Source organism: Agelaius phoeniceus, chromosome 23, assembly GCF_051311805.1.
Source record: "Agelaius phoeniceus isolate bAgePho1 chromosome 23, bAgePho1.hap1, whole genome shotgun sequence".
Lineage (NCBI taxonomy): Eukaryota > Metazoa > Chordata > Aves > Passeriformes > Icteridae > Agelaius > Agelaius phoeniceus.
In genome coordinates, this window is record NC_135287.1 from 907,322 (window position 1) to 919,609 (window position 12,288).

The 12,288-nt window shown below is 39.8% G+C and overlaps 1 protein-coding gene across 1 annotated transcript in view; it reads right to left on the reverse strand.

The window, feature by feature from the left end:
* The window catches only part of BARX2 (BARX homeobox 2), a 33,261-nt gene extending 22,009 nt beyond the window's left edge, over positions 1 to 11,252 (reverse strand). Inside the window, exon 1 of the mRNA XM_054647567.2 lies at positions 10,740 to 11,252. Coding sequence (XP_054503542.2) covers positions 10,740 to 10,950 — 211 coding nt within the window. The 5' untranslated portion in view covers positions 10,951 to 11,252. The remainder of the gene's footprint in view (positions 1 to 10,739) is intronic.
* Positions 11,253 to 12,288: the final 1,036 nt, after the last annotated feature.

A 12,288-nucleotide genomic window follows, 5' to 3' on the forward strand; every position in this document is an offset into this window, starting at 1 on the left:
ATACTTGAACTCATTTCTAAATCCTCTATTTTATCATGTAGATAATTTCTTTTTAAATACTATTTTGGATGGTGTACTTTGTTCAGCTGAGAAACAGATTAATACCCATAACCATTCCAGCTTTGGAATTTGGGATCAGCTCATGTAAAAGTTTCATTAATTTATGAGCTGGTACTTACACAAGTAAGCTCTCTAAATCTTGACAATTAGATGAAAAAGCAGTGGGATTTCTACAATCTCCTTTCAGTCTTCTTTGCTGCCTCTTCTGATGCAATCACTTCAGCAGCAAGTCTGTGATGGACAAATTCATTTACAGCACCAATGGCTGGGACATCTCTTCACAACAGACAGGTGCTCTGGGGATTAGGGACCAGCCAAAGAGATCTCTGTCCCAGCCACAAGAAAAAGGCTTTTAATAGGGCTGTACAAATAAAATAAAATAAAATCAGTCGGGATTTCATAAATGCTTTTGTTTTAATGTAATTTAAATACTGAACTACCTTACAGTATTGTGCTTTCAAATGTTTACAGTTAAGACATAATTGAATTTGACTCATTCTGGCCCTGATCCAGCTACGATTTAATTGACTTCAGTGGGAGTTGGACTGGGCTCTAAGTAATTTTAACTAAAGTAATCCATCAATTGTTCCTCACCCACTTCATCAAACTCCTTCCTATCATTTATGATTGCTCTGTAATTTATTGCAACAAGGTGAAACCAACACTTTTAACTTCTGGCATGGCTTCCTGACCCTCAGTGGAGAATTTCACCATATGCAGCCACCTAAACCAGACCTGTTCGAGGAAAGCCAAGAGCTCAATACAGCTGAGTCCCAAACCTCCTGGTACTCTCCACAGAAACCTCCAAATATCAGCTCCTCCATGGCTTAGTCACCACAGCAACAAAATAAACTGTTAGCAAAGCTGTCAAGAGGAGGCTTGGAACAAAACAGGCAGAAGGGTGAAGTGAAATGCGTTCACAAACACTCACAAATTTTTTTTTGGCCAAACAATCCCATTTGCTTCAGTCTTCTCATCATTTTTTTCTATCAATGATTACATTACTGTTTTCTATTTCTTTTCATATTTTTCCTCTTTGAGCCACAGGATGAAACACCATCCAGAGCACTAGGCCTTCCATAAGGCATATCATGTTATGTGCAACATACATAATTAAATACCACTACTGCTAATTTCATTTCAAAGATGACAGGTTAATCTGTCATAGAATACCCTGTTTAAGTAACCAGAAACATATAAGGCACATTTCTCTATCTTCTAAAAGAAAAGGACATGTTTTTATTAAGGCTTCAATCCTTCTGTGCTTACACAACACAGCTCTGGTTTTTAATGGATCAACATAAGCAGCTCTATGTTGGATGTGGCAATAGGCACCTGCACACTCAAAGGTACAGGAATTGTTGCTTCAACCTTAATTCTCAAGATGTCTATTAGAATTAAATTCAGATGAAATTCATTCCCTGTAAGGTGAAATAAATCCCAGTCTGGAAAAAAAAAAACCAAAAACAAACAACTCACTGGCAGGAAACACAGCCATTAACTGCTCTGTGACTTGCAAAATAACCATTAAAAGAAATATCCAAAGGCAAATGGTGGCCAAGTATTTAAAGATGACTGACTGATTACATGGAAAACTCTTATTCTGATGAAAATCCAAAAAATGAATAGTAAGGTTATCCAAAATACAGGCCAAATATAAATACTTCCAATTCAACCCCTTCTCTGCAAGTCGTCCCATTGAAGTCAGACAATGAACTACATGAATAGAAACCACTGGCATGTAAAAAAATTTACAAGACAAGACCTGAACATACACATCCAAACACATTAGGGTCACTGAAAGGTTGTTGCTAGGAAAAGAAGACCATATATTTGCAAATTTTCTGTTATCACATCTCCAAAGGGAATTGTAATTTTGTTGCATGGGAAGTTCTGGAAAATTGTTTTTTTCCTTTCATTAAAAAAAAAAAAAAAAAAAAAAAAAAAAAAAAAAAAAAGGTGTGATTTTTTGAAAGAGAGAAAATGAAAAAAAGAAAAAAACCACCAGATTTGTCTCTTACGGTTCTTTCAGGTTCTGTGTCTTAGACAGAGCTTAAGTATTCTGGATGTGCTACCTGCAGTCCAAAGATTTTGAATGTGAGTACAGTTGGGGTTTTATTTTAAAGACTGTTCTTCATCTTTCTCTTTAGTAACATAAATGCATCTCACCTGTTCCTAAACACCTGAAATACATGCAGCTAGTATCTGGGCGTTGCTCTGAGCTGTGTTCTGGCCAAGAATTTCCTCTCATGCATGTAAAGGTGCATGAGAAGAAAAGGGAAAATACTGGAAAATTGAAAATATTACATATTACTGTCTTAGCCAGGTCCTAATACCAAACCTCTATATTTTTAAAGATGTCATTAAAATGTAGCTTTGGGAATGCTGGGGTAGAAATCTCTCAGCTAAATTCTCCCACAGTCCTGGGAACCCAAGAAATAATGGATAACACCAGACTTCCACTGCTCAGCTCCCATTAGCTTGTCCTTGTGATCCTACTCTTATTACAGACTTTACACAAATACAAGTGAGATCAAAAAATAAGTCCCAAATTTTCCAAAGAAGTGCTGCTTCCTAGCAAGTGAAGCTCTTGAACATGTTCTGGGTTCTGCAATCTAGCTGGAGCATTTCTTACATAGGAATGACTGAAAAGGTTTGGTTTTAACTTTCTCTCCTTGAAAAATAAATAAAATTTTGCAATACTGAAAGTAACTTCATTGTTTTGCCAAATGTCTCGTAAAAAGAAAAGTGGTATAAAGTTTTGCTTCAGCCTTTAGAAGACAAGTTTTCAGTATTTATTCCTGATCGAGTATTTTCTCTGATCTGATCTTACACATACACCTACTTTTTAAACCTCTCCATTATCAAGCTAAATTTATAACATTTTCTTTGTTCTGAACTGAAAAAGACACATAATGATTCTTCAATCTACCAATAATCCAAAAGATCAATTTTTCTGACTTCTCCTATTTTCACTTGGATATGATGAGATTTTGTACATAGCCTGCAAATGCAAACCCAGGTTTCCAGTGGCTCCAAGCAGGGCTGCAGTCACTTCTAACACTGGACAACTTATCAAGGGCTGAGCAGAAGAAAGAGATCATCAGAACCAAGTAATTAAATTCTCTGAGCAATCAGAGCAAAACCTTTCTCCAGCCCAGCAGTTCTTTTGGAAAAAACTTACGCCACTGCATTGAGCAAGTGCCTCCAGAGCTCAGTTCCTGACTCAACCATCAGTTCTGGCTCGGCCATCCATTGTGTGCATTCCATGCAAATGTGCCTTCCCCACAGGCCTGCACTGAGGGCATGGAAGTGACTTTGAACTGGAAAGGCATAAATTTTGTTCCATCACCCAAACCTGCTCACAACATTCCTATCAGCAGAAAATCCATCCTGGAGGTGGATCAACGCCCCAATCCGTACATTGCCAGAGCTGTGATCTGGGGAGCTGTCCGTCACTGCACCCAGATGGCAAAGAAATGTACTGCTCAACACAACAGAAGAAAAAATACAAAATCTCCTTAGTTACTGCCCTGCTCTGCTCCCCAAGCCTGGTGGAGTGACAGGAGCTCCACACAACACATCAGCTCCAAACAGTCTCAGTTCCTTTTCCTCACCTTCCACAGTGAGAATTTTTGCCCCTGTTCATGCCCAGCTTGTCCTGAAGGCAGCAATGCGGAGCATCATTGATTCTACAGGATGAGATGGTCTTTTCCTGCATTCTACAGAAGCAAGTTAAATAAAAGTCCTCAAAATAATTATGGCACTCAGTCTGCATTGTGCAGTCTCCATGAGCAGTGGCCAAATTGAGGACACTTAATGAAAGTGCTACATTTAAACTTAACTCACTGTGCAGATGGATTTAAACTGTGCTTCAGTGCCAGCTGTGAGGCTTTAGAAAATGAGGCGTAGGTGTCAATTTTCCCAGTGGAATCCCAGATTCATTAATGCCTCTTATTACAGCATTCCTCCACAATGCTTATTCATGCCCAACCACAACCACAATGCTGATTACTTGCCACAATAGGTTTTATTGCAATCACTGGGGTGTGATCTTCTGGTTTGTTCACTGTAGTTTTGCATTCATGAAATCCTTTTATTTGCTATTAACAGTACTGAGATAAGAAAGCAAAAGTCACTCTTTGTTACAGATATTTTAATATCTAGCACTGAAATTTCTTTAGAGACAGATTTCTCTGCTCAGTCCTGAGATCTGCTTTCAAATCCAGATTTTAATCTGGGTTTCCTTCTGAAATGCCATATCTAGTACTGCATATAATCCAACAGAAAAAAATAACAGGCATTTCTCCAAGTATCCATTTATCATCACCCAGCTCATTATTATTATCCCCCATATGCCACTTTTGGGTATTTCTGAACTAGATTTTCTGCTAAAAACATCAAAACACTTAAAACCCAAGACGGTCACCCTGAAAAACACTAGGCTCCTTAAAATTAACTGCTGTGCCCAGTCTACAGCACTTACAGAGGAATCCACTTTCAGTTCATAGGTTTGTTTCATTTACCTCAGTTGATAAAGTGCTCCTCATCCACAGACAGGCTTTCCCTTGTAGGGTTAAAATAGACAGGGAATTTTGGAGAATTTGAGAAAACTCTGACTTTCCCAATGTTGCAGCTGAATAAATCCTGCTACAGGAGCAGGGACACAGTCCTGACAGGAAATCCTGACTTTTCTGGGTTTTCAGAGGAATGCTCAGAGACAGCAGTGTAACTGTGACTGCATCTTCTGCCATTTCTAGGCAGAAATATTATCTCTGAACTATCTTATATCTATTAAAAATACTCAATAGCTTCACAAAGACTGGATCAAAGACATCTATAGAGGAAGCACTTTGTATTTCTCAGGATTAATAGAATTCCTTTCTAATTTTGCCTTTACTTTTTGCTACTCAACTATAGAATTCTATTGATCTTTGTAAGCTAAACGAAATAAATACAGGCAGTTTTCAAAGTATCTTTTTTTTTATTCATATGTTTTTACAAATAATCAGCAAAAATCCCAAACAGTCTTGGCAGCAATGCAGATTTCCACACAGAGGCATTTTCAGCTTTGCAATTTAGGTTGGCACCTCCTGTATAAACACACAGATTCATTTTGGCCTGCTTCCCTTAACATTTTGGGACACAGGTTTTTCATGGACTCAGGAGCCATTTAAGACATGTAGATCTCCTGAGCACTCACTTCACACAGCACAGAAAGAAAACTCTTTCTGAGACCTTGCACTATTGCCTGGGATGCCGTTGCTTTCCCGGCAGCGTCCTGGGGGAAGACAATCCAACCCCAGCTGCAGATGCCAGGCTCGGGGAATGCGGGACGAGTCCAAGGGAGCCTGGCAGAAGGTGCTCCCACCATTCCACATCAGCTTTATTCAACCGGATTTATCCATCTGTCATGTTCCAGACTGGAAGCACGATAAATGGACGGCATTTCATTTTTCCCCGTGCTGGAACACACAACATGGATTCCCTTTTCCTTTCCCAAGCGTTTTGCTTTTCCCCCCGGAATTCCATAACAAAATCTGTTCAATGTAAAGGAAAAGATTCAGCAGGTATTTGAGCAACAGAAATGGCTTCCACTCCAATTTGAAGTAACTTCCCACAGCAAAATCAAGCCTTGCCTGTAATCAAGACCTTTTAAAAGATAATCGGAAGGAATCTTTTGTTGTGAGTTTGCACATAAAAACTGAGCTATTTCAATTCACAATAAATCTACTTTCTCACCATGGTTTCCTAAAAAGGCTGAGGAGACGGGGTGAGGACCAGAAGAACGAAACCTCATAGCTTATCTCCAAAACAATGATTCCCCAAAGGCCCCAGCGGCTGCAGGTACCGCTGAATTTAATCCAGAAAATATCATTTATATGAGGAAAATGACAGTTCAAAAGACCCCTTTGGAATAACCAAGGGGTTATTCCAAAGTTCATCCTAAGATAAAACAACAGAGGACAGACATGGAACTGGAAGAGAAGAATTCAAGATTTGAACAATTCTGTATTAGACACCTGAATACATTAAAATCCCAACCGCACAAATCCTGAATGTTTTAAAGTTAAAAAAAAAACCCAACAAACCCAAACAAACCAAAAGATCTGATCACCAAACTAAAAATCCCAAAAATTATTTCAAAAGAGCTAATAATAATAATTATTAATGTTCTTTAAAGGAAACTTTTTGCACAGAGCAGCAAGAAGAGAAGAAAATTTTCAAAAAAGCAAAAAAAAACAAGTGGAGAAACTTAAGATTGCATTCACTTCCTGAAGTTACAGCGCTTTTAAATGTACATATAACAGTAGAATCCTCTTCAGGACAACTCCCCTAAAACATCGGTAAATATTTTATATCTTATATCTTTATATCAATTCTCTCATAAAATAAACAGGGCCACACTGATCCAAGGTATATTTTTGCCTTGCAAGGTGTTGTTCTGGTATAGCAATTAAAGAGAAATCATCACAGCCCTACCTGAGATATGGACTAGTAAAAAACCTTGGCATAGACATAAATTACTCGGCTGCTCATTAGGATTTAAATTATAAACCACTAAGATACATTCAAATTTGAGGGTTTTTTAATGAGCTGGAATGAGGCCTGGTACAAATGAATACACATCACAGACAATTAACAATTTGTATTACCAACTTTGCTGAAATAACTGAACTCTGCAATTGAAGGCAACGCGATTCTTTCTAATCCAGCCATCTCAATTCATTTGGAGAGTTTAAAAAGGCCATCCAAGACCGATATTACTGATTACCCACACACAATGTCACGAATTCCACTAAGACCAAGGATTGCACACAACTCCCCTCCACACCCCAGCCTAGTTTTCATTTCCAAACTATTTTAGTTTCTTTGATAAATAAGGAGCTTTTCTAATTTGACCTTGTAACACTGCACACTGACAGTGTCCTTTGATTCTTTTACCATGCCCAAAACTACCAATAAGGCAACTGGATTCTAAATCTATCACTAAACCAACATAATACAAATAGAGGAAACAAATTAGAATTGGAGTAGGCTTGCCTACAAATATTTTTAATTGAAAAATTAAATTTTAAATGCAATTTGAAAATTGATTCCTATAGGACTCTGCTCGGTGAAAAAGCAACCACTGTAACAAACCAAGCATATAAACAGTGTATCATTATTTATAAAAATTAACCAATGGTGACATAATACGAAAAGTCAATAAAAATATAAGTATCATGAAACAAGAGAAATATTATTTTCACTCAGCCATCACAGCCCAAAAGTCATAAAGTAAAGTGGCATTAATCACCATCTGAAAATATTTCTAGTCTTTAAAATTTTAATCAAAATGCCTCTGAACCCAGACTAGCATTTTGTTACAGATTCGGTACAGATTTGGTACTGGTTTAGCCTTTTTTTTTTTTTTGCTCAATAAACATAAATACATGTTCATATATCAAATTTTAAACTAATGATGGAACATTTTCACAGGGAATTGCAGTTTTCTTTCAAAAAAAAGAAATTGAAGCTCTCTTCAATGGGAATCTCCCCGGCGACATTGCATTAGACCGGCGACATTGCATTAGCTTTGCGTTAGACCTCACAAATGCTCCTCACAACTAAAATGTCAATCTTTGACCTCAAGATTCACCGGAAGAGTCCCAAATGCTTCTTCCACCACCTTCTGCTGATACTTGACAAATCTGTTTTGTTCCAATTCAGATGCACTCAGTTAAATATTCAGCAATTCATTAGAGCCAGAAGAAAAACTCTTTTCTATTGGGCTCGCAAAGTTTTCTGATCTCTCTTCGCTTAACTGGGGATGTTGTTGAACACACACACTGCACAAGTACAACATCTTATGTCTTTCAGCTCCAAATAAATTATAAAGGCCTATCAGCCTTCTCTGACTTCACCCAAGATGAAAGAAATATTTAATCTTTAGCCCATGAAAACATCTCAAACCCTGACTCCTGCCTCTCAAGGCAGTTTCTCCTGCCTTGAGAAAAAGCCACTGAGGAGATGTTACCTCAGTGGAGTAACTCATTACTCATCACTCCATCAGTTTCAAACACTCCCAAGTCCAAGCTATGATGGTACAGTAACAAATCTCTGTGGTTTAGGTTAAGACGCATTTTCTTAGATCATGAAGAGACTAAGTGCTCACTCCCTTCCTGATTAACTCCGGAGGCAAAGGAAACTCAGGCAGAAAGTTAAATGCCATACAGTATTTCTATAGTTTTATATTTCTGCAGCCTTTAGCCCCCAAGTAGTTTGGGAGGAGTTTTTTAGTTTATTTTTACTCTGTGTGTGTGTGCGTGTCTTTGTGGGTTTGGTTTTTTACTTTATTTTAGTTTAGTTACAGATTTGTACTGGGTATTTTTCAAATTCTTTCACATTTAGGTATCTTTTGTGGTATTGTCCATTTCTTAGCCAATAGTTTCCTTTCATAAAAAAAAAAAAATTCCCATAGCCTAATACACATAAGACTTGAATTATGCCTATACACCTTAGAATCTGACAGTTTGGAATTGTGGACTTGATAGTATTTTCGCCTGTGATTTTAATTCCACAAGCAAATCTCTCTGTGTACTTCACTTCACAAATGCTGCAATTCCATACAGCTTAGTCCAATAGAAGCAGATATTCACAACCCAAACTGACATAGGGACAGGCCAGAGCTTGGGCTAGAAACACAACCTTGAGGGCAAATTCATTAAAGATCCCAGGCACAAAGAGAAATAAGGCTTTAATTGAAGAGTAACCACAAGAGACTCACTAGCATCACTCTCAATCCACTGCTGAATCATACGAGGATTATTAATGATTATTTACTGAATATACATCACCCTTGCAAAGACAATGCTTGCTATACTTGACCCAGAACTATGTTTTTAAAAAAATTCCCTCTTTTTTTTCCATGGGGGGTGGTGGGAGTCACACCAGCTGCTAGGAAGCACCTCATCCATCCAAAATCCCGAGGATCTATTAGGTGACGTTCAGACCATAATTTTTATGCTGAGGTAATTGTACATGCTTCTGGACACTGATAATATCGAGGTTAATATTCCTTTTGGATGCTAAAGGAACTTTCTTTTCTAATTCTTCCTCTTTCTGTACAGAAAGAGAGAAAAGCCAAGAGGCTTGGTGTCCTTACCCTGGTGGATTGAGGTCTGCAGGCAGAATCAGGCACTCCGTGCGTCACTGCCACACACCAAACCCCTTCAGGACGTTTTGGCCAAGCACTGAATTTCACTACTTAGTAGTGAGGGATCAGCTCTCAAAAATTCCCTTGTCAGCAATATCTTGATTAACAACTAGTTCTTATATAAAATATGTCAGCAATTAGTTAGGGAAGGCAAGGGATGTCACGCACAAATCGGTTGGAAGAAATAAATGTTGACGGAGGATCAAATTGTCCATGCAACTTCTTCCCAAAAGCTGGTCATCATGGGTCTTAATTCTGATCCAGCCCCCTAATCCCTTCTGGATCTTTAATAACTAGTATTTACAAAATAAATATTGAGGTTGAAGGAAGATTTATGCTTGGAGCAAGGATTTACTCTACTTGTCAAACTCTTAGGGTACGCTAACAGCAAGTTTTCTATCAGCACAGCTCCGCTAAGAGCTGAAAAGATCCTTCTCATTTATATTCAGCAATAAAAAATCTCAAACTAAACCAGCAAACCTAAGCCAAAGGAAGGCATCGAGGTTTTAAACACAACCTAATACAAGGGTAAAATGAACATTTCCAGCAAAGAGAAAGAGGAAAAATGTAATTCTATGACCTTGAAATAGGTATTATTTTTATTGGTAATTAGTCCTTTACAAATATTTTTCAATAGACAAGATTTTTTGAAGAATGAATTTTTAAGTTGCAGTTTCATCACCTCATTTCTCTTGACACATTATGTGTCACCATTGGAAGTATGGCCTTATGGGAAGAACAGAAATCTGGAAAACTGCCTGCTTCACCAGAAAAAGGAATGTTTAAAAATATTTTTTAAAATCTGGAATGTATTCTAAGAATACTGCTTTTACTTTTAATGTGGATTTTTAAACACCCACATTAGACCAGTCCGCTTGTGAAATTTTATAATGCCCATGGTCAAGACCCGATTGCTATTGTGCTGCCTGTGCAGGGCAGAGCCGTTTGTGCGTATTTATTTGTGGTGTCGGCAAAATCTTTACAAGTATTTTCCCATCTTTGCTGTTAAGAAATAACCTACGTTCTTTCAAAGAAAAAGAAAATTTAGGGTAGAAAAACTGTGCATCTATAGATTTTTTTTCCTTTTCAGAATATTTCTATTAATTTCTTTGTACTCACACAGACATATTAAAAAAACACTGGAGGTTTCAATGTGCATAAGATGAAGGACGATTTCTACAGTACTTAGCACTGATATATTGGCTCCAATGCACACCCCGGATTGGGCTGAAACCCACCACTACACACTGAGAGTAACTAAAAAGTGATAATAACTAACTGATAGCTGCTAGTTACTGATAGTAACTAACAACGATCGCAGCGCTGGCAAACCCAGGGAGTGGGGATGGAGTGTGAAAGCCGGGCTTCGTTCCGGCAGGGTTGGGGGGACGCAGTGGGAGATGCAGGAGGCGCTCGTCCGAGACCCCCGGCTCCGCGCCCGCCGCATCCCCGCTGCGGGCACCGCTGGCGTCACGCTTACCGGCGCAGGAGTGCAGCGGCTTGGGCCGGACCAGGAGCGACGGGCAGACGGAGTACAGGGAAAGTTTCTCGAAGTAGTCGCAGGTCTCCTTGGAGAGGATCTCGTCGATCATGAAGGTCTTGTAGCGCCTCCTGCCTGCCTTGGGCCGGCCGGCCGCGGGCAGCCGCGCCGGGGGCTGCGGGCCGGGCTGGGGCTGGGGCTGGCCGTGCATGGCGGGACCCCTGCGGGGCGGCCAGAGCCGCGCCCGGCTCGCATGGGCGCCCGGCTCGCCGAGCCTGTCCCCGAGCCTGTCCCCGCTGTGTCCACGCTGTCCCCGCCGCTTGGGCCGCGCTGCGCGGCGCCGGCTCCCCGCTATATAAAGCCGCCGATAAGCATCTCTCCCATCGCTCCGCGGCCTTTTTAGGAGGCTCGGGCTGTCAATCAGGGCGCCCGCTGCTCCCCGCCAGCACCATTGTTACCCTGCGCCGCGCTGGGAGGATCCGCCGCTCCTCTCCCCTCCCTGCTCGCTATTTTAAGATACTGGGGTGTGTGGCGTTTTTTTTTTTTTTTTTTTCTTTTTTTTTTCTCTCTCTTTTTTTTTTCTTTTTTTTTTTTTTTTTTTTTTTTTTTTTTTTTTTTTTTTTTCTTCTCCCCCCTCCTCCTCTTCTCTGGCCTGTAATTATCTACAAAAGTTAAAACGCGGTCTGCCGGAGGAGAATGCCGCCTCCCCGGCCGCGACAGCTTTCCCCGACCGGCGTCAAACCTATTCCCGAGCCTCCAAGTGCTGGAGAGTGGCAGACGGGAAAAAAAACCTGTGTATAGTTGCCTTGCCTAGGAGCACTGTGTAGCAGTTATTTTTCTCTGGAGCGGCGTTACTTGGACCCCACGTCTGAGGTTATTTTCTGGCGGATCCCTGCTTAGTTCAGCTGGAATTTTGCAAAGCTGAGCTTTCAGCCCCTTCTGCTGAGGGGTGTTGCGGCTTCGTCACTGGAAATTTTCCTACCAGGCTGTGGGCTGAATTCTGTTTCTCCGTGGTCTGCGAGAGGAATCACCAGGACACCCTACTTATGGAAAGGTGTATCAGGAGGAATCCTCTGGATTAACTGATTGCTGCAGGTTTTGCAGAATGCCCAGCCAGCTCACTAACTTTAAATGGGTAAAGAGAGGCTCATTATGGAGATTTACCACTCTCTAAAAAATATTACTTGCAGGTTTCGCACAAGGATTTAAATGTAATCTGCAAAAGGTTATCAGACATCCTTCGGTTCTCATGCTTTGGCAATCCAAATGACAGCAAACTTATTCTAATAACAGAAAACTCAATCTGCTTTTGCAAAAGCCAACAACCATTTCAAACTCTCATCAATGATTTCAACCACTTTTATTTTTTCAACTGTTTTTTTTTTAAATCCTTCAAAACACTGTAAACTATCTTTAACCTCTTTTGTAAAAGCACTACTTCTTTTTTCAATTCAAAGTTTCATTTAACTTCAGCAATACAGTTGTTCATTTATAGAGACTCAAAATCAAAATAAGACCCTTGCATTGTCCACACACTGAACTGGAAGGC